The following is a 27,662-nucleotide window of genomic DNA, read 5'->3' as shown; positions in this document are numbered from 1 at the left end:
TTGCACCAAAATTTGAAATCATTATCTATAGCTTTATCTAATTTAAGTTCAACCATTAAAAACAAATATACGACATTATAAGCACCAGCACAACCAAAAATATTTCACTCTTTTCAGACTGACTTGACTTCAATGATACAAAACCTTGAAATTAAAATTATTCATATTTAAATTGAAACCCTTTTATCTTAATCTTATGCAAGACCATTTTGGTGTTCTAAATGCCAGTTTAATAACAGTAAAAGTTAATTTACTAAATTCCCCCAAATTCTTGACTATTTTCAAAAATTAATTGCAATACAATACAGTGTACTTTTAGAAATATGATTATAAAAAGGTTATAAAAAAACAGATATTTACCTGACACTGATAAATATTTCTGGGACTTTGATTAAAATCAGAGAATGGAATCAGATTGGCTAAAAGGCTGAGGATATTTTGTTCTTTTAATTCCATGTGAGTTGTGATCTATAAAATATTGAGAGAAAAATTATAAGTATTATTATTATTTTTAATTTACACTCTATTATTATTATTCATAATACAGGACACGATCTATGAACCAGTCTTATTATACAATGGTAAGAATATAGACCACATTGTGAAGAACATCCTTGATTGGTTGATTGGCACAGATTAATTCCCTAATACTTAACCACAAGCTCAAAAACATGCTGTTTCTTCTATTTGTCTCCTCTAACAAAGCCACGGTTGTACCCTGTTCTTCTGAATTAAGAAGCTGTAGTCTCCTTCCACTCAGCCTCGTCCAGTACATGTTTCCCTTTTCATAAGCTCTACTATGTTTCATGGCTCAGGTCCCACCCTAAACAATATCCCTGTTTAAGTTCCTCCCTGCACAGTCATTTCATGTACATGCTAACACAGAGATGTTGAAACTGGACATCGACATCACTGACCTAACCAGATGAGGAGGGCCGGGAAAGGTTATGGACACTGTATAAAACCTCAATATGTAATGTGTCTAGGGCAAACTAGATTAGACTCTGACCATTATAAATACAGGATGGGGAGTTGAATTCATCGGTGAACACTAAGACAAATTGAAACAAGACACCAGAGACTAACAAAGCACTGCTGTTTATAGCAGTGAGATATGCATTCCCTGCATTAACTATATACAAATAGATGAATTGTATTATCATTACTGTTAAATACCTTGACACAGATACAATGTAGTGTTGTTAATGCAATAGAAATATTCCATAGTGGCTAGGGAGAGATGAAACCTTGGTACAAACATGTGGCTCCTATAGCAATGCTATTAGTTTGCCTGTTTGAGGCTGAGAAACTCATCATCATCATCATCATTATTTAACATCTCTTCCTAATGCTGACCACTTTACATACACATGTGCACATGCACACACATACACAATTTACTAAAACACATATACATACATTTAAAGGAAAAGCAATAGCGACTATTTGGAAGTTTACAATAGAAACTAAAAGAGATTCCATTCCCTAAGATATTACATGGGAAATTCTTTGTAACTTACCCCATCATGAATGCTGTCAGCATTCACAGCAATATCCAGGTAAATCTGTTCAAAAGTTCCAATCATTTCTAACTTGTTCCAAGTTAAATTAAGGACTGGCCGCACTAAACGTGAAATGTCTGAGAATAAATAAACGCCCGGATACAAGCTGACATTTTCTGTCTTTGGAACAAAACAAATTTCTAATGTCACTGGAACCTAGTTGAGGAAAAGTAAAATAAACAAAGAAACACAGGTAAAAACATGAGTGTGTAATTAAGAATTGAACCTTGAGACCATTTGGTTTCAGGTTCAGTCCTACTGCATGACATCTTTAGCATTTTCTCTCCCCCCCATGGTGCAACAGAGAGAGGGACTGTCAAACCAGAGTCCAGACGGAGCTTCACAGCATGCAAGACAGATGGTGGGAGCAGAAAGCTGAAGAAGTGTAACTCTACACTGACACCAACAATTCCAAGATGCTGTACAGTGCCATCAAGGCCATTTAGGGTCCCTCCAGAAGTGGAACACCCCCGCTGATGTCTGCTGATGGCTCAACGGTCATCAAAGACAACGAAGGAATCGGAGCAAGATGGGGGGAGCACTTCAACCAATTTCTAAACCAGCCATCTACTGTCAACCAGGAAGCATGACTGCAAATATCCCAGAAGCCTCTACTCAAAAACTCTGACCTGCTGCCTTAGTGTAGAAGAGATGAAGACTGCCATAAAAGAAATGAAGTGTGGCAAAGCTCCAGGAACAGATGAAATTCCAGCAGAACTGTACAATACACTAGGTACCACAGCTTTCAATGCATTCCATGACATCTTTGTATCCATCTGGGAGGAAGAGTGTATGTCTCTCCTTTTCAAGGTAGTGCCCCAAGGAGGGGCTTGTATGTGTGTGAGGGTACATTTATGAGTGGATCAACAAATATAAAAAAATTTGAGTTTTAATTCTTAAAACAGCAAAGGCTTTAACGTCTTACCTTGCTTGAAGGATCTAGCTTCAATGCACGGAGTTTATTACACAAAACATAAGCTTCGTCTTGATGAATATGACCTAATATCTGACCATTCAGCATAACAGTGTAGTACTCCTGATAGGAAATGTTCCTTTTATCACCAATGGACAGCACACCCAAAGAACCAAGCAATTCAGGAAGACTTGATAAATCATACAATGTATTTACAATCTAAGAAAAAAAAGAACAGAAATGATTTTTAGAGAAACACTGATTATAAAGACTCTGATTGTAAGATCAAATTTATTAACAGTAACCAGATAGTGTGACAAAGCTATTTTGGTTCTCCATTACACTTAAAATTCTTTTTTTTTTTAATCCTTTGGAAAGGGTTTGATCTTGAGAAAGGAATATATGGTTGGATGTTCTTCCAGTCCCCAATTTTCACCTGCATTTTTTTCTTTTTTTCTTCAAGTGATTTTTAAATCGCACAGATCTTCAGAAGTGTGGAGCAAAAGGTCACAATTGCAACAAAGTGACAAGTAAAATATCAACATTCACATACATATGTATACACACTATAGGCTTAGGAACAGGGGGTGCAAAAAGTACAAGCACACCCCCTAAAATATTTGGGGCCAATGAAAATCCTTCTGAAAAACTAGGTCTGCACCCACTGAGCAAATTCCATTCCCACACTTATAATACAAACATAGCAACAGCAGCTGCTGCCACCACTACCACTGCTGTTCTCAGCAAATAAAACTGTTAGATTGTCTGTAATTCAAATTAGCCCCTCCCACAACAGAGGTGCTTGTCCTATCTTCTTTATTTTCTAAAACACTTCTTGAATTCAATATATATTTTTCTGCAAATTTTTCTTCTTGCAGACTAGTATATTATGTAATATTCAGCATTAATGAATAAACAGCCATGCTATGGAAATATGTGTAGCATAAATTGAGTTGTCCATTCATATTCCTTTATAGGATGTCAGGTGGCAGTGGAGAATTTTGAACACAGAACACATACAACTGGAACAAATAACACAAGGTATCTAGTCCAAGGTACTTATAGTTCTACCAATCCACTGCCTTGGGTTGGAATTTTTTGTCAACCCTAAAAGGAAGAAGGGTAAAGTCGACTCTGGTAGGATTTGAAGTCAGAGTGCAGAGAGCTGGAAGAATAAACTGCAAAGCAATCTCACACTGTAATGACTGCCAATTCCACCACCGCCGCCGCCGCCACCGCTCCAAACACATACAGGTCTAGATATGGTTGCCTTACTTAAGAAGTTCACTTTCCAACCACAGAGTTTCAGGTACAGTCCTACAGCACTGCACCTTAGAGAAGTGTTTTCTAGTAGCCTTGGATTGACCAAAACCAAGAGAGCGGAGTGGCAGAGAGGAACTGAGAGAAGCCTATTGGGAAAATATTAGCTTTGCAAGGGCTGGCAACAGGAAGAGCATCCAGTCACAGAAAATACGCCCCAATGATATCTGTCCAACCCATGCGAGCATGAAAAGTGGTCATTTAAATGCTGCTGAAGGTGTATTGTATGTGTGTATGACTAGTTTAATACAGTTCCCAACTACCAAATAAATAAGTATGAAGACAGCATTGGCATGTATTGCAAAATCATATAAGCACATTGTAATGAAGTCTCATTTGGAATTATTTCTCCAAATCTAAAAATTACAAAAGTAGTTTTGTATGCAAAATAAATCCTGGATTTAATTTGTATATAGATTTTTTTAAAAAAATGAATGTAAACAATTATTAAAAGAGAAAGGTACCTGGCATGAAATGGTCAAATGATTCAGTAAACCACAGGGTGCACCATCTGGGGTGTGGACGGGACAAATAAATCCTAGAAAATGAATAACAAACCTTAAAAGCGGGCACATTTGATATATATATATATATATGAATTTAAGTCACAATATACAGATTCAACCAATCCAGTGGTACTCTGAAAAAAAGTTCCTTAATGTTTTATTCAACAAAACACATAGAATATGGAGTACAATACAAGAGGAAAACACAAGGAGTGTATAAAATTATAAATAGAGAAATATACTCTGATAAAATTTATTTAACCACTGGAAATTCTTGACAATTAATTGCAGCTTAATAAACATGTATAGATAAATTATCTATACATTCTTATTATGCTGCAAAACAATTGTTAAATAAGAATTTCCAATAAATTTTACCAATTTATAATTTTATATTCATACAAATATAAATATATATATATATATATATATATATATAAAGTAATCCCTCAACTATCACAGGTGTTACATTCCAACACCTACTCCCTCAGCAACAGGTGAAAATCTGTGAAGTAGAAACAGTAGTGTACATTTATTTTATTATTTTTAAACACTCTCCTTGTATAACAACTAACTACTCACTTTTTACTCTTCTATAGGTACGTCCTTATTTTTCTTTCTATAACTGTACATGTGTGTGTATGCATTGGTATCTATATGGCTATTTGTGTATATACAAATACATAGATTTACAAGTACCCATATGTGTGAGAATAGGCACAGCATAATATACATGCATATGCACATATACACACAACATTTTTCTAGGTTCCATTTGACCACCCCTCTTATATGTTATCTGAAAAACTATACAAGCCACTTCATTTATTACCATTCGCATAAAAATATATATTATACAATACGTACATATATATATAACTAAGATAGATAAGTGTTACTTTTGCAGCTACACATGCATAGCTATGGATATAGCCCACCCATCAATACATATTACAAAATACTGGTTAAACTTTCTTATAAGCTTAAATATTACTTGTAAAAGCAATAATTACCTCCCCTTAACCACCAATATTCTCAACTGTTTCCAGATCAGATCGGGGCCTGGTGCAGCCTCCTGGCTTCTCAGACCCCAGTTGAACCGTCCAACCCGTGCCAGCATCATGGAAAATGGACGTAAAGCGATGATGAATATTTTATCTACTTTTTTTACTAAATTCAGATTTTGCTAATAATTTCAATTCTAATAAATTATTTCTCCTGGCATTTTGGCCCCGGTCATTGTTACTGCATCTGCAGGAATTGTGATTTTTGTACCGTGGGGAAGATCTTCTTCATTGGGATTAAAATGGCAGCAAAAGGAAAAGAATTGTCTGAAGATTTGAAGAAAATTATCTTTAATTTGCACAAGTAAGGGGAAGGAGTTTTGGAATCAAATTCTTTTTTCTGATGAGACTAAAATTAACTTGTTTGGATTAGATGGTATTAAATGAGTATGGCGACGACCAGGTGAAGATAATAGCAACAAATGCACAGTACCTACTGTAAATCATGGCAGCAAAAGTATTATGCTTTGGGGATGCATGAGTGTGACTGTTGTGTGAGAGAGAGAGAGAGAAAGAGTGCATGTGTGAGTGTAAATGTTTCCATTCCGCAACATTTTCACATGAGACTGTCAGCAAAAACAACGAACCAATAACATTATTTTAACAGTTACTGTCAACAAATTATCATGTGGATTACCACTTTTGAAGCAGAATTAAAAGTCTTGTATCTGAAAAATAGGCAAGAATTAGCAACAAAAAGAGCATATAGTTGTAAAAACAGGGCCTCAAATAACGTCTTTATCCAACCTGTGCTAGTATGGAAAAACATACATTAAACAAATGACCACACACACATTTATACATGCACAAACATTATCAACAGTAGGTTTGCATCCATTTAGTATTCAGCTAATAAATTGGAAATTCAATAACACAAAGACAACTCAAAAGAAAATTGCAAAATATGCCTTGATGGGAATCAGGCAAAACATTTTATTGGCCAAATGGTAGAACTTACCCCAAGATTCTGGATAAAGTTTACGAACACTAGCAATGCTACGTTTTTTAAAGTGAGAACCACGGTTAATAGCTCTAAAATGTGACAGAAACCTGTGGTAATTCAATCGCTCAGCTATGACACAAAGACCAGTTTTCTACACAGAAAGAAAGGAAAAAAACTATTAAAAATGTGTTCTGGACATAATACCATCCTCAGCATCATCATCATTTAACATCCATTGCCCATGCTGGCATGGGTTGGATGGTTTGACTGGGGCTGGCCAGCTGGAGCTGCCCCAGGCTCCAATCTAATTTGGCAGGGTTTCTACAGCTGGATGCCCTTCCTAACAACAACCACTCAGAGAGTGTAGTGGGTGCTTTTACAGGGATCCCCACGGATACTTTTACAGGGATCCCCACGGGTACTTTTACAGGGATCCCCACAGGTGCTTTTACAGGGATCCCCACGGGTGCTTTTACATGGCAGCCTCTGTAACCATTTAGTTGAGTTTCTGACACTAAACCATTAATCTGCTGAAGTTTACTACCAAACTATGTGATTTCAGCTTCAGTCTTACTGTGTGCCACCTTGGACAAGTGTTACTACTCTAGCCCTAAGTTGACCAAGTCCTTCTTAATAGATTTGGTAGACAGAAATGAAAGAAAGTCCATCAGACATACCTACATACGTACATATTTATGTATGCACGCAACAGGCTTCCTTTAGTTTCCATCGACCATGCATGCACGTATATATATATGTGTGTGTTTATGCCTGTGTTTACATTGTGTGATAGTCGTAAACAAGTATCACCATCATACTAGCCATGTCATTTATTTCCAATCTTATCGAGTCACAAGGAAATATTACCTTGCTTGGAAACAGGTGGGAGTCAGTGACAGGTAAGATATCCAGTCATAAAAAACTTGCCAGTTTCTGCATAACCCATACAAGCGTGAAAAACTGCATATTAAATGGTGATCACAACGATGCTTATGGTATTAGCAAAGAGGACTGAAGAAATTTGCTTTTAAGTAAGATTCAGTTTACATATCATAGACAAAAATATAAGACACATACCTGCCATAAAGGTACATTGGATTGAGTAGAAACGTTACCAGTGGCCATTAAATAATTCAATGCATAGCTTACTATTGTCTTTTTCTTCCTAATGGCTTCATTCAAAATATCTTTAAAAAATAAGAAAAACAAAAAAACAAAAACTTCATAAATGCGAACATTTACATATATACACATACAAACACAGTTATGTATATCTGTGTATGCACACAGATCGTATAAGGTGTTGACACGGGCAGATGTGTAAAACATTGTTTTCACAATCAGGAAATCTTGATTGGAATGAACTCACTAAGTGGCATTTTGGAAAAGGATCTTCTAACATTGGCTTAATCATAAACTTTGAGTGAAATCAGACAGAGACAATGTGGAAATCCTTCAGATGTTGAAGGACTTCCAAACAGTTTCACACTTCAGATGCAAAGTTCAGAAAATTCAATAATACTTTTACTTTTTTTTTTTCTTTTTTACTTGTTTCAGTCATTTGACTGCGGCCATGCTGGAGCACCGCCTTTTATAGTCGAGCAAATTGACCCCAGAGCTTATTCTTTGTAAGCCTAGCACTTATTCTATTGGTTTCTTTTACCGAACCGCTAAGTTACGGGGACGCAAACACACCTGCATACGCTATATAGTAATAATTAACTCTTTGAAACTATGCATGCACATCAATGGCAACAATTTCATTTGACTCCACCCCTAGAAGATGCAAAAGCAGGCAGCCACATAGTCTTGCATTTACAGTTCACTAATTAGTACCTATATCATTATTTTAAGCCAGAAGCACAAAATCATGTCTGCCTCTTTTTGCATCTTCCAGGAGTAAATCAAATGAAATTGCATCCGATAAACTAGACTTACAGGTTCAAAAGGTTAAATCAGTTTTATAAATAAAACAATATTTATAAAATGATAATTAAATCAGTTTAATTGATTTTAGTGTTTTATACTTATAAAAGATACTGTAAAATGGTAATGAAGTCTAATTAATTAAGCATAATAAACAATGCTTATAATTAAATATATTGTGTGTCATATGCTACAAGTTTCCATTCTCTGTCATTACATCATTTCATTTTTTTCAAAAGGTCAAAGGTCAGCTTCAAGACATCCATATTCAAGAAGTTAACCAATCTGAACTTAGAGTGTAGTGGGCAAAACTAAAGGATTAGATATTTAGTCCAAAACCCTGCAAATTGGACACTCTATCATCCTTAAATTATCCTAATATCATTTAAAATAGTACACATACAAAGTAGTATAAAATAAAGAAATCAATAAAATACCAGTAGTTATTGTAGTATAACTTTTAGAAGATAGCAACTTGGTGATTTCAAATTGGATAGTTCGCAACCATTTGTACAAATTGTCCTGGAAATTAATGAAGAATTACATTAGGACTAAAAACTGGAAAAGTTTATACACATATTCTGTAAAAGTACACATCTATGTGTGTAGATATATATATATATATATATATATATATATCATAAATATGTTTTTGCAACACCCACAATAGTGATGTCACCAAGTAATCTCAACCTGCTCAAAATATCAGCGATGCACTCTACCATTTTAAGAAAGGAAAGACATATTGGCTGACCTGGAATTAGACAACACCCCTACAGATTGAAGTCAGAAATGAAATCAAAATCCCTAAAGCAACATTTGGGGTGAGATGATAATTTCAGAAGCCAACTAAAATAATTTAATTAGCATTTGAGAGGCTTCATTTTATTTGGTATTTCATCTAAAAGATGAAATAAGGATATCTCCATAAAATCATAAGCAAAAAATGATATTGTACAGATACAGGAATAAGATAAGAAAATAGTACAAAGCTTCAAAGTCATTCAGAAATATGCATTAAAGAGCAGTGAAGAATTAAAACCTTCATAATGCATCCTGCAGCCATCTTTCATTCTATGGTAAAAAAAACTTCCTGTTTTAACATTTTAGCATTTATACTGGTCATAACCAGCACAAACATTCTGTTTTATATTCAAACTGGTCAGATCCAGCCTCTCACACCCATCCTATAATGTCATTCTAGAAATAAATTACATAATCAAAATCTCAAAACTATGAAAAAATGCATGATTAGTTGAAAACAAGAGGAATAAATAAGCATTATATTTAATCTGAATGCTAAAGGGTTGAAGTGATCCAAGTGAAAAGCTTCCATCGAGATTTCTTGTTAATCTATGTTCTAAATACCAGCTTATTTAATGATGAAGATATTTTATTAAATTTCAAAATGACTTGAAATAAAGTCAATATACAGGCAGAGGCATGGCTGTGTGGTTAAGAAGCTCATTTTGCAGCCATGTGGTTTTGAGTTCAATCCAACTGCAGAGCACCTTGAACAAGTGCCTTCTACTATAGCCCAGACCAAAGAATGCTTTGCGATTGGGAGTGAATCTAGTAGACAGAAACAGTGTGAAAGTCCATCGTTTGTCCATCTTTCTGTTTGTGCCCTCTCCCACTGGTTGACATCTGGTGTTGATTTGTTTACATCCCTATAAGTTTGCAGTTCAGCAAAAGGGGCCAATAGGAAAAGTATCAGAGTAAATCCTTTGAAGTATGGCCACAGACCAATGACTGAAACATGTAAAAGGTAAAACATTTACAGAAATACTTACAAAAAGTACCAATGAGTACAGGCGACCTGCATCCAAAACTTCATGATTTATGATACTATCTCTGTTATCAGCACCACATTCACCACGGACAAAAGCATACAGTTTCTTAACCAGGTAACTGCAAAGAATTTACAGCAATCTTATGAACTACGTATATTAACTGGTTTTATATTTTACCAAAGCTGTCATTTCTAGCCAGCTGGAATGAATGAATAAATCGTAACAGAAATAGACTAAGTAATTAAAGACAAGACAATATTATTTCAACTTTCAAGTTTGAAAGGCACCATTAAGTATATAATTAGCTATTTACACATTTAAATTTGTAAAATATGAGCCAATTAATGGTTACCCAATAACAAAAATAGTAATGATGTTACCTTCATTTGATTGGATTGAGTTAATTATGGCAAAAGTAACGATTCATTGGAACATGTAAATATCAAATAGCAATATACAGTATATTTTTTAATTAATAATTAAATACAGAACTTGCCTTAAAATTATGCTTTATATATTGGATTAATTGTTATGATAAATATCATTGGAAAGATATTCTCAAAGTTGTGAAAAATTACTATTGAAAAGTTGAAGACCTTCGTACATTGGGCCTCACCGAGGCGATGACTACGGACCGAGACCTTTGGAAATGGGCTGTGCGTGAGAAGACCCGGCAAGCCAAGTAAGATCGTTGCCAGTGCCCCTGGACTGGTTCTTGTGCGGTTGGCACATGAGATGCACCATTTTGAGCGTGGCCGTTGCCAGTACCGCCTGACTGGCTCCTGTAGGATTTTCGAGCGAGATCGTTGCCAGTGCCCCTGGACTGGCTTGTGCGGGTGGCACATAAAAGACACCATTTCGAGCGTGGCCGTTTTCGTGCGGGTGACACGTAAAAGCACCCACTACACTCTCTGAGTGGTTGGCGTTAGGAAGGGCATCCAGCTGTAGAAACTCTGCCAAATCAGACTGGAGCCTGGTGTTGCCATCCGGTTTCACCAGTCCTCAGTCAAATCGTCCAACCCATGCTAGCATGGAAAGCGGACGTTAAACGATGATGATGATGATGATGATGACAGACTCCATTTGTCTGTTTTGGCATGGTTTCTACAGCTGGATGCCCTTCCTAATGCCAACCACTTTACAGAGTGTGGACTGGGTGCTTTTAACATGGCACCAGCATCCATGAACCTACAAAACTAGGATCTCTCTGCTGAGAAAGTAATGTAGAAAATATGGCCTCTATGCTTGGTGTGTCTTCTCAAGCACAGCAAACTGCCAGAAGTCTCAATCTCTTATCGATTAGAGATTAAAATGATGATGATGATGATGATGGAATGAGTTGAACATTCTTGAACTAGGATTCCATAATAGAATATACGAGATGAATGATGATATTGAACTCACAATTGTGCCACTCTCTTCTAAGGAGCCTCTATGTGGCCACCTAACCAGATCGAAATAGCAACGAAATCACAATGTGTCTCTTTAAAATGAAACACATTGAACAATGTAGTTTCAATGCACAAAAAGACATGCCTGGAAGATCTTTGATGACAGGTGTGCTCAATCAAGGCTGACCCAGGGCTAACAAAATGGTATCGTGACAATGCAACAAAACGGTTAAAAGAAAAGGAGGATAAGAATTAAAATAACAAAAATGCATGAATACTTACACAAGAAGGTTGAACTTGTCAACATTTGACTTGAGATGGACACAAATGTAATCACTACAAAGGAAGGACAAGAAATTAAAAATTAAGTTTACATCAAGAAAAGCTATGTTCAGGAAAAAATGCAGTTTACAACACGTGCAACAGTATATGCACATGTGGAACAGTTAATACAAAACTGATCAACTTACCCCAATAACTTTTCACCCATTATCTCATCACTAAGCCAGGGATTATTGTACTTGGCACGGAAATTACTGCCCAGGTACTTGAGTACACTTGATTGACTAAGAAGATCTTCATTGGAAAGTTGACGTAACATAAATATAATACAGCTGAAATAAGATAATAATAATAATAATAATAAAAGGTGACAATAATGACGATAAAGGCTCAGTGACTGAGAGGTAAAGCCACAAGAGACCAAAGTGTTGAAACATTTTTATACAATTAATGTTCCAGACTGAGCAACTTCTAGACATTGTTATCTTTCAACTTCGCTTCAGAGTGTTTCGTAGAATTTGAAAGGTAATATCAAGTGTTACATGATAGGGATTGCAATGTGAATCAGGGCAATAGCATGACTTTTAGAGGCCCCCTGCAACTTTTTGCTTCAAGGGCCCAATCCCTTCAATCATAATTCATAATCTACGTACCTTTTATTCATAGCTATATTTTACTTTATTCTATCTGAAGTTCAATATTTCACGTTATACTAAAGAACATCTTTAAAAATACAAGTTTCTTGAAATTTTCAGTTAACATAGTATAATTCTTGCTCAACATCTTAATCAAGTAAATAGATGATTTATCTATGTACTTTGATCTTAACATAGGGGCCCCTCAGCTGTGAATGCCCCCTGAAACTGCAAGGGTTGCAGGGGCTTAGCGACGGTCATGATGTGAATGCTTTTCCCTAGAGAAGCAGACTACGGAGCACTGCCTTATCTGCCCTCTTCCACCCAATCCCTTCAGCACAAAAAAAAAAAAAAAACTTTCAATAAAATGCAAAGGATTGTGTTAAGAAATGGGAAACTTATGTTACCATACAACTTGAAAGAATCAAAATAAGAATACTAGATTATACACATAACAATATTGAATGATTAACAGAGTATTAATGATATTAGTTTGTTTGCTCATTCATAGATTTGATGTCTGTCTTTTTTATGCTAACATGGGCTGGATGAATACATATTAAGAAATTGCTTTAACATCAACTGACCTGAGATTATCCTTTCCTATTGCTAATGTTTAACTATTTTCCAAGTAATGAATTTTCTTTTTTATTCCACTTTCCCCAAACATGTAGAGCTGCAGAAAACTTGCTAGGAGGGGATGTCAACAAATGCCACTACTTTTTGCTCCATGCATTTCATGGGAGAACATGGAATACAAATGCACACACACTTAATATATATGATATGTGCACATGTTTATGTATATGAATGTGAATATGTATCAGGGTGTAAAGATTTCTTTACCTTTTGTAAAAAGAATTCTCTTCATTGCCTTTGAGAAGTTCCTCATAAATAGATTTATCACTGACATCCAGCAGACCCTGAATGAAAAAGTAAAAACTAATTAAAATCATAATCAACCGAAGAGAGACAAACATTTCAAAGCATAGTTTATTGTGGCTTTCATGAAACTCTCCTAACTAATTGCATAAATCTTTCAGAACATACTGGAAATATTTTAATGTATGAAAGCATGCTTTATGTTTGTAATAATAGTTGTTTCTAATTTAGGTACAATGTCAGTAATTTGGGCGTTAAGGGAGAAAGCTCATAGATGACAATGACATCAGCTCCAGTAATTGATTGGTACTTTATTAGTTGATGAGAATAGGAATTGAATCCAGAATGTAAAGCAAGAAGAAATGCTGCAAGACACTTCTGGAATAGGCTTGAAATGTAGTCTGGCTGCAAAAATATTACTGCAGTTACAATCCAAATAATTTTGTCAAGTGAAGACCCAACAACTTTGTCACTAATTAACTTCAAAACTGCTGACTTTCCCCCCATTAGGAAAGGCATAATTTCAATATGGTTTTCTGAACAATAATCAAAATTCAACAAATCTTCACCTGTTAATGCACTGTTTGGTTTGTTTATGAATAAGTTTACAGTACAGCTACCACTCATCCCACAATAAGATAACAGTATCAGGTTTATATATTTGGTGGGGTCAGTTTTCGAAACGGACACTACAACACCATTTCTATTTTACATTTACTTTTTTATTTTTAGTTATAGGACAATGGTCAACCTGAGGCAGCAATCTCTAGAGAATAATCAAATTCATCAACCAACACCCCACTGACCCAAAACTGATTTATCAATCTGTGGAGGGAACCTGTGGAAGAGGTAGAAGACATGGGATGAGGTGGTGAAGTATGATTGTCGAACGCTGAGCCTCACAGATGCAATGACAAGAGACTGAGACCTTTGGTGATGTGCCATTCTTGAAAAGACCAACGCAGCTAACTGTGGCCAATGTCGGTGTAATGTAACAGATACATAAAAAGTACCGTTTGAATGTTGGGCCTCATGGAGGCAATGACAAGTGACCAAGACGTTTGGTGATATGCTGTGCTTGAGAAGATACATCAAAAGCCAAGTGGAATTGTAGTCATGGCCAGTGCTGGTAACTGGCCCCCGTGCTGTTGGAAAGTGAAAAGCACCCTGGCATTAGGAAGGGCATCCAGCTGAAGGAAACCATGCCAAATTGGAACCTGATACAGCCCTCAGTTTACTAGTGTCAGTCAAACCATCTAACCCATGCTAACATGAAAAGCAGATGATGATGATGATGGTGATAGACGATAAGTGCAGTGAACCTGATCTCGGTTTAAAATCAAAAAGTAATCAAATACCACTAGGTATTTTATCTGATGCTCAACTGATTCCACTATCTACCCATCATGCAATATTTCTGACCATAATATGCCATCATTTAATCACACATTAATTTTATAGGTCCCTGTTTCAATTCAACCCTTTTTATATCAATCTACCTAAGATTGCTCCTGGTTTTATGATATAACTTTTCTGTTTTAAAGGGATCAAATTTGAAAACTCTCACTAAGACTAAATTAAAATTCTTCCAACAAAAATTCATGTTCTAAACACCAGCTTTGAATGACAGAGTAATTTTACCGAAATTCTTCATGATTTTCAAAATTAACTGAAATAAAGGCAGCATATTTCAAACAGAAATATGGTAAGAGAACGATCAGCTTATAACATTGAATGGCTACAATGACATGTCACTGAGCAGATCACACTTACTTTCAGCAAATACATGATTGGCACAATGTAAATACTTTTAGCAAATTGGAACGAAACTTGGACACAACCATTGCTGAGATAATGAAAAGTCAATTCCTGAAAAGGAAAAGATAAAACAGTGATTAGCAAATTCTAGGTTCACAATTTGAGAAATTACATGGCTTAATAATGTCACATTATATTGTTCTATGTCACAGATTTTCAATTTAATAATACTCCACACCAAGCTATATCAAAAGAAATAATTTGCACCAATAAAGCCAAATGATAACTCGATCCATCATCAAGTAAAGTTTTTTGTTTTGACATTTCAGTGAGTGGGGAAAGCAGTGTCCATGGTATTGGTAGGATTAAGGTATCCTTCAATGAGAGACATGGTCCAAATGCTATCAAAAGAGTGGTGACGGCCAAAGGTGCCAAGTGGTGGCATTAAAAATCAGGTGATGAATTAAGTCTCCCACCCAAGTAGAACATGGCAGGATTTGAACTCAGAATGCAAAGGGTTGGATACAAATACTATAAGACATCTGGTCTAATGAATGTTTCCACAAGTCCATCACACTGGACTGGCGATACATTATTTATCAACCAAATGCTGCTCAACAACAGATCATAGAATTTGTTAAAATAAATTATGACTAAAAACCATTCGTCATTAAGGAGTACAGGAGAATATTTCAATAATAAGGAACAGACTTATTTTAAAAACAGAAAATTTCAATAGTAGACTTCAGTTATTGCTTCTTTTAACATGACCAATATTTTATGCATGTGTTTGTTAAATACCTGGTTTTCTGTTAACGTGGCTTGGACAGGAAATTGATTTTGGAGTAGAATTTTATAGCTTGAAGTTCTTCCTCTCATGAACTTTCATTTTTCAGATAAAGGATTTTCCACAAGTCTTCAAAAGTTCAGAGCAACAAAGAATGTCAACACCAGCAGTGTTTTGCTTACCTGGTGACAATTGAAACATATATATACATACATATGTATGAGGACTTGACATTTTAGGTGTGGTGCCTAGGTAGATATTTAGCCTACCAGGGTGGGTTGGGTTCTAAGCTGTAGCAAAAGCAATTAACCTAAGAGATGGAGAATTAATAGAAAAGCCTATGGTATGTTGTTCATTGAGTTTGTGAGAAACATTGGCACCAACTTTCTGCTATCAACATTTCCAAAGAGTGCAGCAGGTCCTACACAAACTGTCATCACTAAAAATAAATTATCAGTGTGGGGGCCTAATAGCTATAATACCAAATTCACTCACAAAGCTTACGTTGGCCCTCTAGAAGACCCTTTCTCATAATGTTGTGCAGAGAAACTGAATCCAAAAGCACATGCTTCTATGTCAACTTCTAAAATGCACGGCAATATGCACAGATGCTTTTTAGACTTTACAACTTCATGTTCCTTTCCTGACCAACCATTTAGGTAGAAAACTTTGATGATATTTCCCTTTTTTATAGATTCAGTGATGATGAACCAGGTAATGTAATATAGTAACTATGATAATGTTTAAATGTATTACCAGTGAATTGGAATACCATTATGTTAATGACTCACTCACCACTTATTAAACAAGATCAAAATATTGTCATACCTTTGAAAAGCCATTTGGCTTCTGACATCTGATTTTCAAAGCATATTCAGTGAAAAGCTCTCCAGCTTTCTTCAAGGATTGTTGTTTTACGCATAAAGGCTACAAGGAATGAAATTAATACAAACTCTGTTATGTTTCAATACAATACCAGTGATACTCTATGAACTTCAGTTAATCCTCATTTGATAGAGAAGTACCTAACAAGAACAGAAACGTTGGTCTGCTCAAACAATGAGCTGACAACAACAGATCTAAAATCAGAAAACTGCTCGCCTTAGTTCTGCTGGTACTTGTCATAGCTGAGTTGGAATAACAGAATAACAGAATAACAGAATAACATACACCTCCTTCCTCCCCCTCACTCTCTCTAATAATAGACATCCCTCTCCCTCACATTTTCTAATAATAAAAACCACTCTCTCTCATAGTATAGACCTTCCTGCTCTCTCTCTTTCAGATTTTGCCAGTCTTTTTTTTTTTTCACTAATTCAGCTATTCCCATTTTGTTTCTTTGTTGGTCTCCCTTCCTCCCCACTCTCTCCATATATATACATATACATATATATATATATATATATATATATATATATATATATATATATATATATATATATATATACAGGAACAAGCAAAAATGATAACAATAATAATCCTTTCTACTGTAGGCAGAAGGCCTGAAATTTGAGGGGAGGGGCTATCAACACCAAGTACATAACTGGTACTTATTTCATCAACACTGATCAACACTGAAAGGATGAAAGGCAAAGTTGACCTCGGCAGAATTTGAACTCAGAACGTAAAGGCAGACGAAATGCCACAAAGCGTATTGCCCAGAGTGCTGACCGTTCTGCCAGCTCGCTGCCTTAATGACACTGATGCCAACGATGAAGAGGAGCTTGTTGGAAACAATGCTCAGGTTCGCAACACTGATGTCATGCAACTGGCACCAGAGTGGTTGGTGTTAGGAAGGGCATCCGGTCATAGAAACCATTCTAAATCAGACTGGAGTCAGGTGCAGCCCCTCAGCTTACCAACCCTGGTCAACCCATCCAACCCATGCCAACATGGACAAAGGATGCTAAATGAGGATGATGATGATGATGATGACAACAGCCATAAAGCCAAGTTAAGAAAGACAGCAACGAAGGCTTTAAGCAGATGCACAGTACACAGAAAAAGACAGAAAAGGGAAGTGTACAAGAAATATGAAGAGGCATGGGTACATCGGTACACCAGGAGTAGTGTTAGCAATTTCAGGATGTATGGCATTATAGATTGTTTTCACACAAAACACAATAAAAACATAAGGACAGGATAAACAGTTTTAGATGAAGTACATCTAACACAGCAAATAAGTTAGAGGATTGCACAATACTTACGTAATTTTTTCTTAATTCAACAATTAAGCGCACAACTTTTTCAATCCCATTAATTATGAAATATCCACCAGCTTCCTGGAAATGAAAAATAAGATTTTTTTCTTTGAGTAAAATGCATTTTTTTAATAAGGGTAATATAGTCAATCAACTTGAACTTAACACATATAATATAGCTGGAGAGTATAGGTTCAATTTTGAGATGTCATATTTAAAAGATCCCAGAGGGCACATTTTAATTTTCCTTATCAAGAAGAAGGTGACAGATGACCAAGATATATGGCGTATTGCTGCACTCAAGAAGACCTGCCCACCACAACAGAATTGATATCCTAATACCAAGGTACTGGGTAAAATGAATTGGAGATGGTGCCGAGTTAGCAGTGGTGGAGGAAGTTCTGAAAGTGTAGTTGCTAGGATAAGAATGGGTTGAGCAAAGTTCAGGGAGCTCCTACATTTGCTAGTAACTAAGGGCCTCTCTGTCAGAGTAAAAGGCAGATTGCATGATGCCTATGTACATACAGCTTTGTTAGATGGCAGTGAAACAGAGGCTTTTGACTACAGAAGACTTACAAAGGCTTGAAAGAAATGAAGCCAGCATGCTCTGCTGGATGGCTAATGTCAGTGTGCACACATGGCAGAATATAATTGATTTAAGACAAAAACTGGGTGTAAGAGGCATCGGATGTTGTGTGCAGGAGTGAAGACTGCACTGGTTTGGTCATGTGATGCGTATGGATGAGGACAGCTGCATAAAGAAGTGCCGATCTCTAATTGCAGAGAGAACCCATGGAAGGGGTAGACCAAGGAAGACATGGGACAAAGTGGTAAGAAAGGATCTTTAGATGCTGGCCCTCACTGAGGAAATGACAAGGGACCAGGAGTTGTGGTGGTTTGCTGTACTTGAGAAGACGCATCAAGTTAAGTGAAATCGCTGTCTTCCACAGATACAGGTTTGTCATTTTAGATGTTGTTGGTGCTCCACTTCAAAAGCCTCTGTGCCACTACTGCATTGACATACCCATGTCACTGCTGCATAAAAGCACCCAGCACACTCTGTTAAGTGGTTGGCATTAAGAAAGGCATTCAGTCATAAAAACCATGCCACAACAGACAGCTGGAGTTTGGACAGTTCCCTGCTAACCAACTCTATGTCAAACCGTCCAACCCATACCAGCATGGAAAGCAGACATTAAAAATGATGATCCACTCTGTAGAGTGGTTGGCATTAGGAAGGGCATCCAGCTGTAGAAACTAAGCCAAAACATGGCCTTACAAGTTCCTGTCAAACCATCTAACTCGTGCCAGCATGGAAAACAAATGTTAAATGATGATAATGATGATGTACAACCCAACTCCTCTCAAATCTAAGGTGTGAGACATTTTGGCCGTTTTGACATCACCTATTTGGTGTCATTCGCTTATTTGACTTCAGCTGTTTTAATGTTTCCCTCTCCCTTTGTTTATACAAGCTCGGGTCTACAGTGGAAGACACTTGCCCAAGGTGCTAAGCAGAGGGCTGAACCTGAAACCATGTGGTTGGGAAGTGAACTTTTTAACTACACAGTCACGTAAAGACTAGCTCAGCACAAGCTAGAGTCGTTCCCTCACTACCCACAACACCCTCATGGATACAGTTTAAAGAGAAGCAGCACACAAAATTAAATATCTTTGCCAGGGACATAACACAGAACCAAACTACAAAACATGAAAATGATATTCTTTTAAAATGTTCACGTACCTCTGCTTCTTCGCCTTTCTGAACAAGTTCAGTTGGTGTTAAATTCTTTAAGTTACAAATATTAGACTGCAACAAAAAGTAGAAATTTAATTAGATACAAACTTTTAAAATTCGTAAAAGAAACAGAAACAGCAAGTTGTGACATTTGTATTTTTCTCAATGTATTAATTAAAGTAAATTTAATCTACCCCCTCAATTAAGTCTACTAGTTACAAATTATGTCTACGACTACGTCAGTTAACTCATTCAATTTTTAAAATTCTTGTGGTGTGGGTGAATTATCCCACATTCAAAAGCAAACTGACAAATGCTTGTCTTTTTCTCAACCATCAGTGGTTGCCAAAGACCATCATCATCTTCATTTAACATCCATTGTCCATACTGGCATAGGTTGAACAGTTTGACTGGGTTGGCACGCTGGAAAGGATCCAGTCTGATTTGGCATGGTTTTCTACGGCTGGATACTCTTCCTAACACCAACCACGCCAAGAGTATAATGGATGCTTTTACGTGCCACCAGCATGGGTGCCATTTGCATGACACCGGTCTCTGCCACGACTGTGATTTTGTTCAGCTTGATGGGTCTTCTTCTCAAACATGATGTAATGCCAAAGGTCTCGGTCATTGCCTCCGTGGGGCCCACACTTGAAAGGTGCTCGGCCACTTTGCCTACATTTTGGAATGCTTTTGAAGTTGTTCCACACTTCCCATAGAGTAGGTGAAATATTTATTGGCTTCTGTCCCAAGATAATCTTAAAGTGAAGACCCAACACTAATAGCAGCCAAAAAATAAATGAATAAAAATCATCAGGCCCCTAGCTTCAGTTGGCGTCCATTCTGGTCCACTTTGATCCACAAAATCATTTATACACAGGGGATTTGTTATTTTCAAGTTAATTCCATGTAACAAGTTATCTGCAGGGACATCATCTGCATTAACAGGGGCCTCATTCTCCCTCCGCAGCTCATTTCCTTTACTAGACTCAGCACTGCCAGACTCATACACATCCTCAATATCTTCATGACTTAAACGTGTCTTGTGCTTATCATCTGAATCAGTATCAGAATCATAACAAGACAAATTAACATCATTTCCACTATCCAAACTGTTGTCGTTACTTTCTGACTCCTCTAAGATATCAAACATTTAGTCTACATTGGAGAAAGTCTGCGTTTTGTGAACAGAAAGACACTGCCATGCTGACCTTGAGTATTTCAATCCATAAAAATATCCTTTCAAATATATGTTGTCAGGGGGATTCCACAGGAATGCATGTGGTGGGGGTCCCTTTAGCGATGCTTCAATACATCAACATTCAATGATCAGCCAATAAGTGAATGCCTTACATTGAGCTATGCAAAACCCATCAAAATAATGTTCTGCTTGCAAAAGAGAGAGCAATATTTTGTTTCACCATCTAGAATGTGAATGGATGAGATATGCCGAGTGAACAGGAGAAGAAGCTGGTAATGTAGAGGTAAGCACCAGAAGAGGCAGAGGTAAGTACAAGAAGGCTTGTAAAAATGGTAATTAGATTGGATTCTGAATGTATGGCAAAGTACTGTGCTTTGGGTCTATTCAGCCAAAAGCAGCATTTAAATACAAGGAGAATGAAAGCATCAGCAAGGATGAGGAGTGAGGTGGAGACATAAATATATATAATTTACAAACCTATCCTACCCATTATGGTGACAAGAGGTAAATCAGGAAAAAGAAACCCAGGAAAATCACATACTTTTACCATAACAGGAACGTCTCCTAAATATTTAGGAATTGCTTCTTGTTTGATTCCATCAATGGACCAGCCAAGTGTGACAATTAATGGACCCGTATAAGAGATTCTTCTTTGACGACACTTTATTGAAAAGAAGAGAGAATATTATTCAAATTAAACACACACACACATTATATATAATCATTATCTTACTTTTCCATGCTTGCATGGGTAAGATGGTATTTGTTGAGGCAGATTTTCTATGGTCACTATAAGCCCTTCCTGTTGCTAACCATCATCTGTTTCCAATTAACATTTCCCCAAGTTCCGACATGTTTGCACAGAATATTGGAAATGAAGGACACACTTATTTACAACTATCATGTGATAATATCACAAAAACACAAACATACACACATTCACATATATGGATTTTTATAATTTTATTATGGGTAAGAATTGAAACAATTGTATGTAATTTGTATTTAATATCTATTATATTATTATAAGAATATAATATTATGTTAATAAATTTTAATTTTTGAATTGACTGCAAAGCATTTTGTCCAATGTTCTAATAGTTCTGCCAATCTGCTGCCACTAAGAATAACTTCTCACAGAGGTACACAACATCATATTTTAGGGAAGTGGCCAGTCCATATTATATCAAATCCAGTATTTGACTGCTATTTTATTTTATTGATCCAGAAGGAATGAAAGCCAAAGTTGATTTTGATGGGATTGGATCTTAGACATTTTGTCTCTGCAACACAGATTTTGTCAATTCATTATTACAACAACAGAGGCAGCAACAACAACTTTCTCTAATTGTGGCACAGGGTACACAATCAGAAGAAATGCTGTTGAGCACTTCGTTCGATGTGCTAACAATTCTGGCAGCTTGATGATAATAGATGTTTCGAATTTCAGCACAAGAAGGAGGTAAGGGTTAGTCGATTGCATCAACCCCAATACATGACTGGTACCTTATTTTAATAACCCTGAAAGGATGAAAGGCAAAGTCAACCTCAGAACATGAATACTGATGAAATGCTGCGAAGCATTTGTGATTCTGCCAGTTCAGGCACAAGGCCTGAAATTTTCAGAGAGGGGCTACTGAATTACAATGACCCCAGTGCTCAACCTGTTACTTATTTTGTCAACCCCAAAGGGATGAAAAGTGAAGTTGACCTTAGCAGAATTTGAACACAGAACATAAAACTGGAAGAGATGCTACTCAGCATTTTGTCCCCTTTGTGATAATGATTCAGCAAAGCACCTCTGCTGCTGCTGCTGCTTGTTGTAGCAGCAGCAGCAGCAGTAGTAGTAGTAGTAGTAGTAACAACTTACTTCTGCTGGATAAAGTATCTGTGTTGCTCCAGACACATTTGATTTGGAAACTGTGGGATTACCAATAAAGATATCCTAAAAAAAAAATAAAAAATTAGGAAATTCAAAATTTATCCACAGAAATACACAAAAAAGAAATAACGCCATTATCCTTGTTTTCACCATCATTTTACACCTGGTTTTTACCTACTCGCATGTGCTAGATGTGTTTTTCTCCAGCACAAAATCTTATCGTTTGTGATCTCTTTGCCATCTCTTTTATGCAGTTCAACCTCCTGAAATTAGCTTTTACCATTCCTTCTCGTGTCATCCTGGGTCTGCAGGTTCCTCCCATCTAGATTGCTTAGGACTTCTTTAACCACTGTTAATCATCCATATGTATCTCCATTTCAGTCTTCAGTTTTTCATAGTTCCATTAATGGTCCATCATTCATACGGACCTTACACATCTGCTTCATTTTTCCCCCAGCTTTTGAAAACCCTCCACGTTCAATGCCTATATTTTGCTGCCATGCCACATGACACTTTGTACACTCTGCCTTTTTTTCAGAGAATCCTTTTGTTGCTGGCAGAAGTAACAATTCCTCTGATGAAACTACAACATATTTAGAACTACACCCTCCTCCATTGCTAATCTATTCACTTTACATGATAGAAACAATCAACAACTTCTAAGGAGTTCTCTAAGCATTACTAATTTTCAAAACTGCTTCCACCCATCTTTAACCCTCAACACAATGCTATTACTTGCAGCAACAGAGGCCAATTCTATGAACCTGCCATATTTTCCTCAAATCACATCCAACTGCCTTGAAGAAGTAATGAACTATTGGATAATGTAAGCTAACCTAGGATCAAAAATCAAATGTTTGTAGCTGGAATACCTTTGACAATAAATTTACTCAATCACTGACTGAGGGCTAAACAACATCATCACCATCACCATCATCATCATCATCATCATCAATAATAATAGCCAAACCTGTTTTTGTACATCAGTGTTTAAGATGAACAATAGACCATGTGTGTGAATGTAATATTTTTTAGATCCTGTAAAATTCATTATTGATCCTATGGGCAGCTGTGGTAAGAAGCAGTTCATGAAGATTTTCTTGAGGAACAAATAATAAGGCTTATGGTGATATATAGTTCTGTCTCGTTGTTGGGGTTGAGGGACCAATATCTCATGCATTTGTGTAGCTTGTAGTGAACTGAGATATATTTGTTATGGATAAATCTACAAAATTAATTTCTCCACTAAATTACAAAATGTCTAGCATCACTCTTCCGTTACTTACCTTAATGTTGAAAGAAATAATTTGTCCATATTCAGTCCTAAATGCATGCTCAGGCAAATTCTGGAATAAATTGAATTTGGAAATCATTAGAAATAAATGAAACATGATGGAAGGCTAAAGAATGCTAATTTTTGTGCCACTATAGAATATCCTCCTCCTTCTTCTATGCTGACAGGAGTTGAACCATTTGACAGGAGCTGGCCAGGCAAAAGACTGCACCAGACTTCGGTTGTGGCATGGTTTTTACAGCTGGATGCTCTTCCAAATGTCAACCACTTTACAGTATGAACTGGACGCTTTTTAAGTGGCACCAGAACTGGCAGGGTCACCAAATATATTCTACAGTAATATTTACTGTAGCAAAATTATTAACATAAAGAGAACATGCACTTTGACAAACAAAGGATCTCAAATTTGTCTTCAAAGTTAGTTGCAAATAGGTTGCTTGGGCATAGAGACATTTGCCTTCCTATTATATTCTGATTAACTCTACTCTCAGTATTGTAATCTTCCTGTCAGTAAATGTTCTTAAAAATAATAAACTTAATTTAACACATTTTGTTTTTTCAATGTTTTACAGTTATCATGAGATGGTTATTTGTTGGAACAACTGTTTTCACAGATAGCAGATAGATATCTTCTCTAATGCTGACCACTCAAGTGTGACCTAGAGGGTGGAACCTGTTCCAGACAGATGGAGTAAGCAGAGTTAAGTGACATAATACTGTCTAAACTTATGACCATGTGGTCAATGGACTAGTACCTTAACCTCACAACTGTCATACCTTTTGCTCTGGGATTATAAACACAAGATTAGCATAGAGCAAAATGTGTAAGTAAAGATGCCTTGCCTATTTAAAGAGATTAAAAACTATCTCTGCTCACTGAAGTCTGAAGTGACTTTTCTCTGTGTAACAGATAAAAAAAGGAACACATTTTTTGCCTTAGTTACAAATAATTTCTTAACTTGTAGATGAATCAACAACTTACCTCTAAACTTCTCTGGAGAGTGTTAGCAAGCATAAAATTGAAGGAATCCACATGTGAACGTACCAAATACTGAATAAGCTGAAAGTAGAGATAAACATAAATTATATAAATTACTTGCACAGATTATGCAAATTAATTACTTTTCTCTCCTTTCTTATTTTTTTTACACAAAAGTTTCTTAAAAACTCTTTTAACTCATTTATTTGTATGTATCAGGTTGTCCAGAAAGTTCTGAACAATTTCAGGATTTGTGTCTTTAAGCCCTTCATGCAACAATCCTAATCTTAGCAGGACTCATATTTCAGAATTGCTTACAGTAATGAAGCCTATCAGTTGAGTTCCACATTAAAAATCTGTATATATTCTACTCCTTTCAACCTAATTGCTATTTGAAATGGATAACCAAAAGTTGCCTATTTGCTATGTAATGCTTTTCTTCTTCCAAAAAGGTGACAATTCTGTAGAAACATGTAAAATCATTTTGATCTGGCCGACATCGTTTTAACAATATCGTTGTTGTTTAATCGCAGATTCACTCTGATCCAGTAAGGTCTGTTATCAAAGGCATTATGGCCGTGAGCATTGGTCTTTTTAAGGGTAAATAGCACTACATTATCTAATATGTACTTTCTATATTTAAAACGGTGAGGCATAATTTGAGAGATTTTGCTGTGCTGCAATATTACGTATAGGCAATGATGATGATGATGACGATGGCTTCAGTTTTAGATGTGATAAATGTACCTTCTTTCAAAGCGTTAAGACACCAGTTTATAATTGAAAACCGAAACCAGAACAAGTTCTCCGGACACCGAAAACTTACAGTTGTAACAGGCCACAACGATATTCCTATAACAATCAAATCAATTTGTAAATACTTTAGGATCGTACTGCGACATAATCCAAGTTTCGATGCGAAGTCAATTTAAATTGACATATGCCACTAAATGTTCATGAAAAATTATTAAATTAGCAACACAATTGGAAGAACTAATACTCCGATTGGAAATCAGAGCCGTGCACTGGGTTTAGAAAGTGATTTCTAACTTACAGCATCCGTTGGACATGAAAACGATATTTTTGTTATTTTAAAGTGAAAACAAATTTCCTAAAAGTACATAAAACAATCCAAGTAATATTTAACAACAGTTTCGTAACGGTACAAAAAGCCTAATATTTTACAGAATAGAATATATGGTTAAACTAAAGCGTTTAACCCGAGCAGAAAAACGAAAGAAAAATAGAGTAAAAAGTGTAAAACAACTTGCTCTAAACGAATATTGAAGGGAAATGTAATAATAAATTTCAAGACTATTTCATTGAAACGAATGATGGTGCCAAGAAAGAAACAATAAAAGGCAACAGTTTGTTATTCATTTGTTCAGAGGGTTCATAGGAACTTTTAATCAAAGTTGAAACATTGGTGATGAATTGCGTGTGTACAGGACGATGAAGACAGAAACCGATGATCAGGATATATATTGTTAAAGAATTATTTAGAAAGATTAATAACAAAACAGAGTTATTAATAGATCGTGTTCAGATTCAATATTAAATTGGATTCATCCACATTTATTGATTTGTTTACTTTAACCGAGACCGAATCTAACTGAAGAGACACGTGTTCTGTTAATACAAATAACAATATAACAGGAAAGAGTTGCCATAATCATCGCTTAAATTCAACAAATATAACATGAAATAAAGTAAGGTCTTACATTGTGTTGCTTATCATGCAAACTGCCATAATCTGAAGAATTTAAAACTTTAAAATAAAGGTCTCTCTTGTCTTCCGACATACTTTCACTCCATGTGCTTCCTTCTGAAAAGAGGGGCGAAAACGAGGCTAGGTTTGCCAGATGAACACGCAATTGTGCTTCGATTGCAGAGATTAAAAATGAAACTCAATTAATTCATTATAAAAGGTCCTAATCACGAGATAAATTCAAAGAAAATATTCGGTTACGGTAATTTTTATGAATTCAAATATGAGAATAATTTAGTTCTGCCGTCTTTTTTTTTTTTTTTGCGATGGTGGGAGATGGGGAGAAAAATTTTACTTTCCTTTTGGTTTGGCAAAGGAATAAAAAAAAAAAACAGTTTTATCAAAGAGAGAGTCCAGATGGAGGATATGTAAACGAAACCCTTCCCCGCTTACTTTTTTTTATTTTTTAACGGAATCCCACGTTTTAGGCTAAGGAAATTCCGATTCTGAAGGGTATGGTGGGTATGTAAGGTATGAAGGTATGTGGCCTAGTGATTAGAGCGTTAGGCTCACAATCCTAAGCCCACAGGTTTGCTATTGGAGCAGCCAGTTGATGATGTCCTTGTGAAAGTGTTTCATTTGATGTTGTTCCATTCTTATTTAGCTGAAAACGACTCCCAATGCTGACCTCCCTTTGTCTAGCAAACACATCTTTGACGTTCAGGGCTAACAGAGTCCATACCAGCTCAGAACGAGATGCAGATCTATAAAACCATCAGCAAAAGCACTGTGCCTGCTATTAGGTCTCTCTCTCTCTCTCTATATATATATATATATATCATCATCATTTAACGTCCGTTGTCCATGCTGGCATGGGTTGGACAGTGTATATATATA

At 36.2% G+C, this 27,662-nt stretch overlaps 1 protein-coding gene across 2 annotated transcripts in view; it reads right to left on the bottom strand.

The window, feature by feature from the left end:
- The window catches only part of LOC106875101 (DNA-directed RNA polymerase I subunit RPA2), a 39,750-nt gene extending 12,709 nt beyond the window's left edge, over window positions 1-27,041 (bottom strand). Inside the window, exons 1-20 of one of the 2 annotated variants that reach the window (XM_014923082.2) lie at window positions 26,779-27,041; window positions 25,061-25,138; window positions 24,071-24,130; window positions 22,773-22,847; window positions 21,444-21,563; window positions 19,708-19,773; window positions 17,970-18,044; window positions 16,591-16,689; window positions 14,991-15,086; window positions 13,182-13,258; window positions 11,889-12,032; window positions 11,701-11,754; window positions 10,028-10,145; window positions 8,672-8,756; window positions 7,386-7,495; window positions 6,324-6,459; window positions 4,260-4,333; window positions 2,488-2,694; window positions 1,521-1,718; window positions 361-468 (exon numbers count right to left, since the gene is read on the bottom strand). In XM_014923082.2, the coding sequence (XP_014778568.1) occupies window positions 361-468; window positions 1,521-1,718; window positions 2,488-2,694; window positions 4,260-4,333; window positions 6,324-6,459; window positions 7,386-7,495; window positions 8,672-8,756; window positions 10,028-10,145; window positions 11,701-11,754; window positions 11,889-12,032; window positions 13,182-13,258; window positions 14,991-15,086; window positions 16,591-16,689; window positions 17,970-18,044; window positions 19,708-19,773; window positions 21,444-21,563; window positions 22,773-22,847; window positions 24,071-24,130; window positions 25,061-25,138; window positions 26,779-26,859 (2,061 nt within the window). In that variant the 5' untranslated portion in view covers window positions 26,860-27,041. The remainder of the gene's footprint in view (window positions 1-360; window positions 469-1,520; window positions 1,719-2,487; window positions 2,695-4,259; window positions 4,334-6,323; window positions 6,460-7,385; window positions 7,496-8,671; window positions 8,757-10,027; window positions 10,146-11,700; window positions 11,755-11,888; window positions 12,033-13,181; window positions 13,259-14,990; window positions 15,087-16,590; window positions 16,690-17,969; window positions 18,045-19,707; window positions 19,774-21,443; window positions 21,564-22,772; window positions 22,848-24,070; window positions 24,131-25,060; window positions 25,139-26,778) is intronic. The other variant, XM_052971390.1, reaches the window with a different exon arrangement.
- Between the last annotated feature and the right edge of the window lie 621 nt (window positions 27,042-27,662).

This window comes from Octopus bimaculoides, chromosome 10, assembly GCF_001194135.2.
Source record: "Octopus bimaculoides isolate UCB-OBI-ISO-001 chromosome 10, ASM119413v2, whole genome shotgun sequence".
Lineage (NCBI taxonomy): Eukaryota > Metazoa > Mollusca > Cephalopoda > Octopoda > Octopodidae > Octopus > Octopus bimaculoides.
The sequence above is the reverse complement of the archived record's forward strand: the minus strand, read 5'-3'. Positions and strand labels throughout refer to the sequence as shown.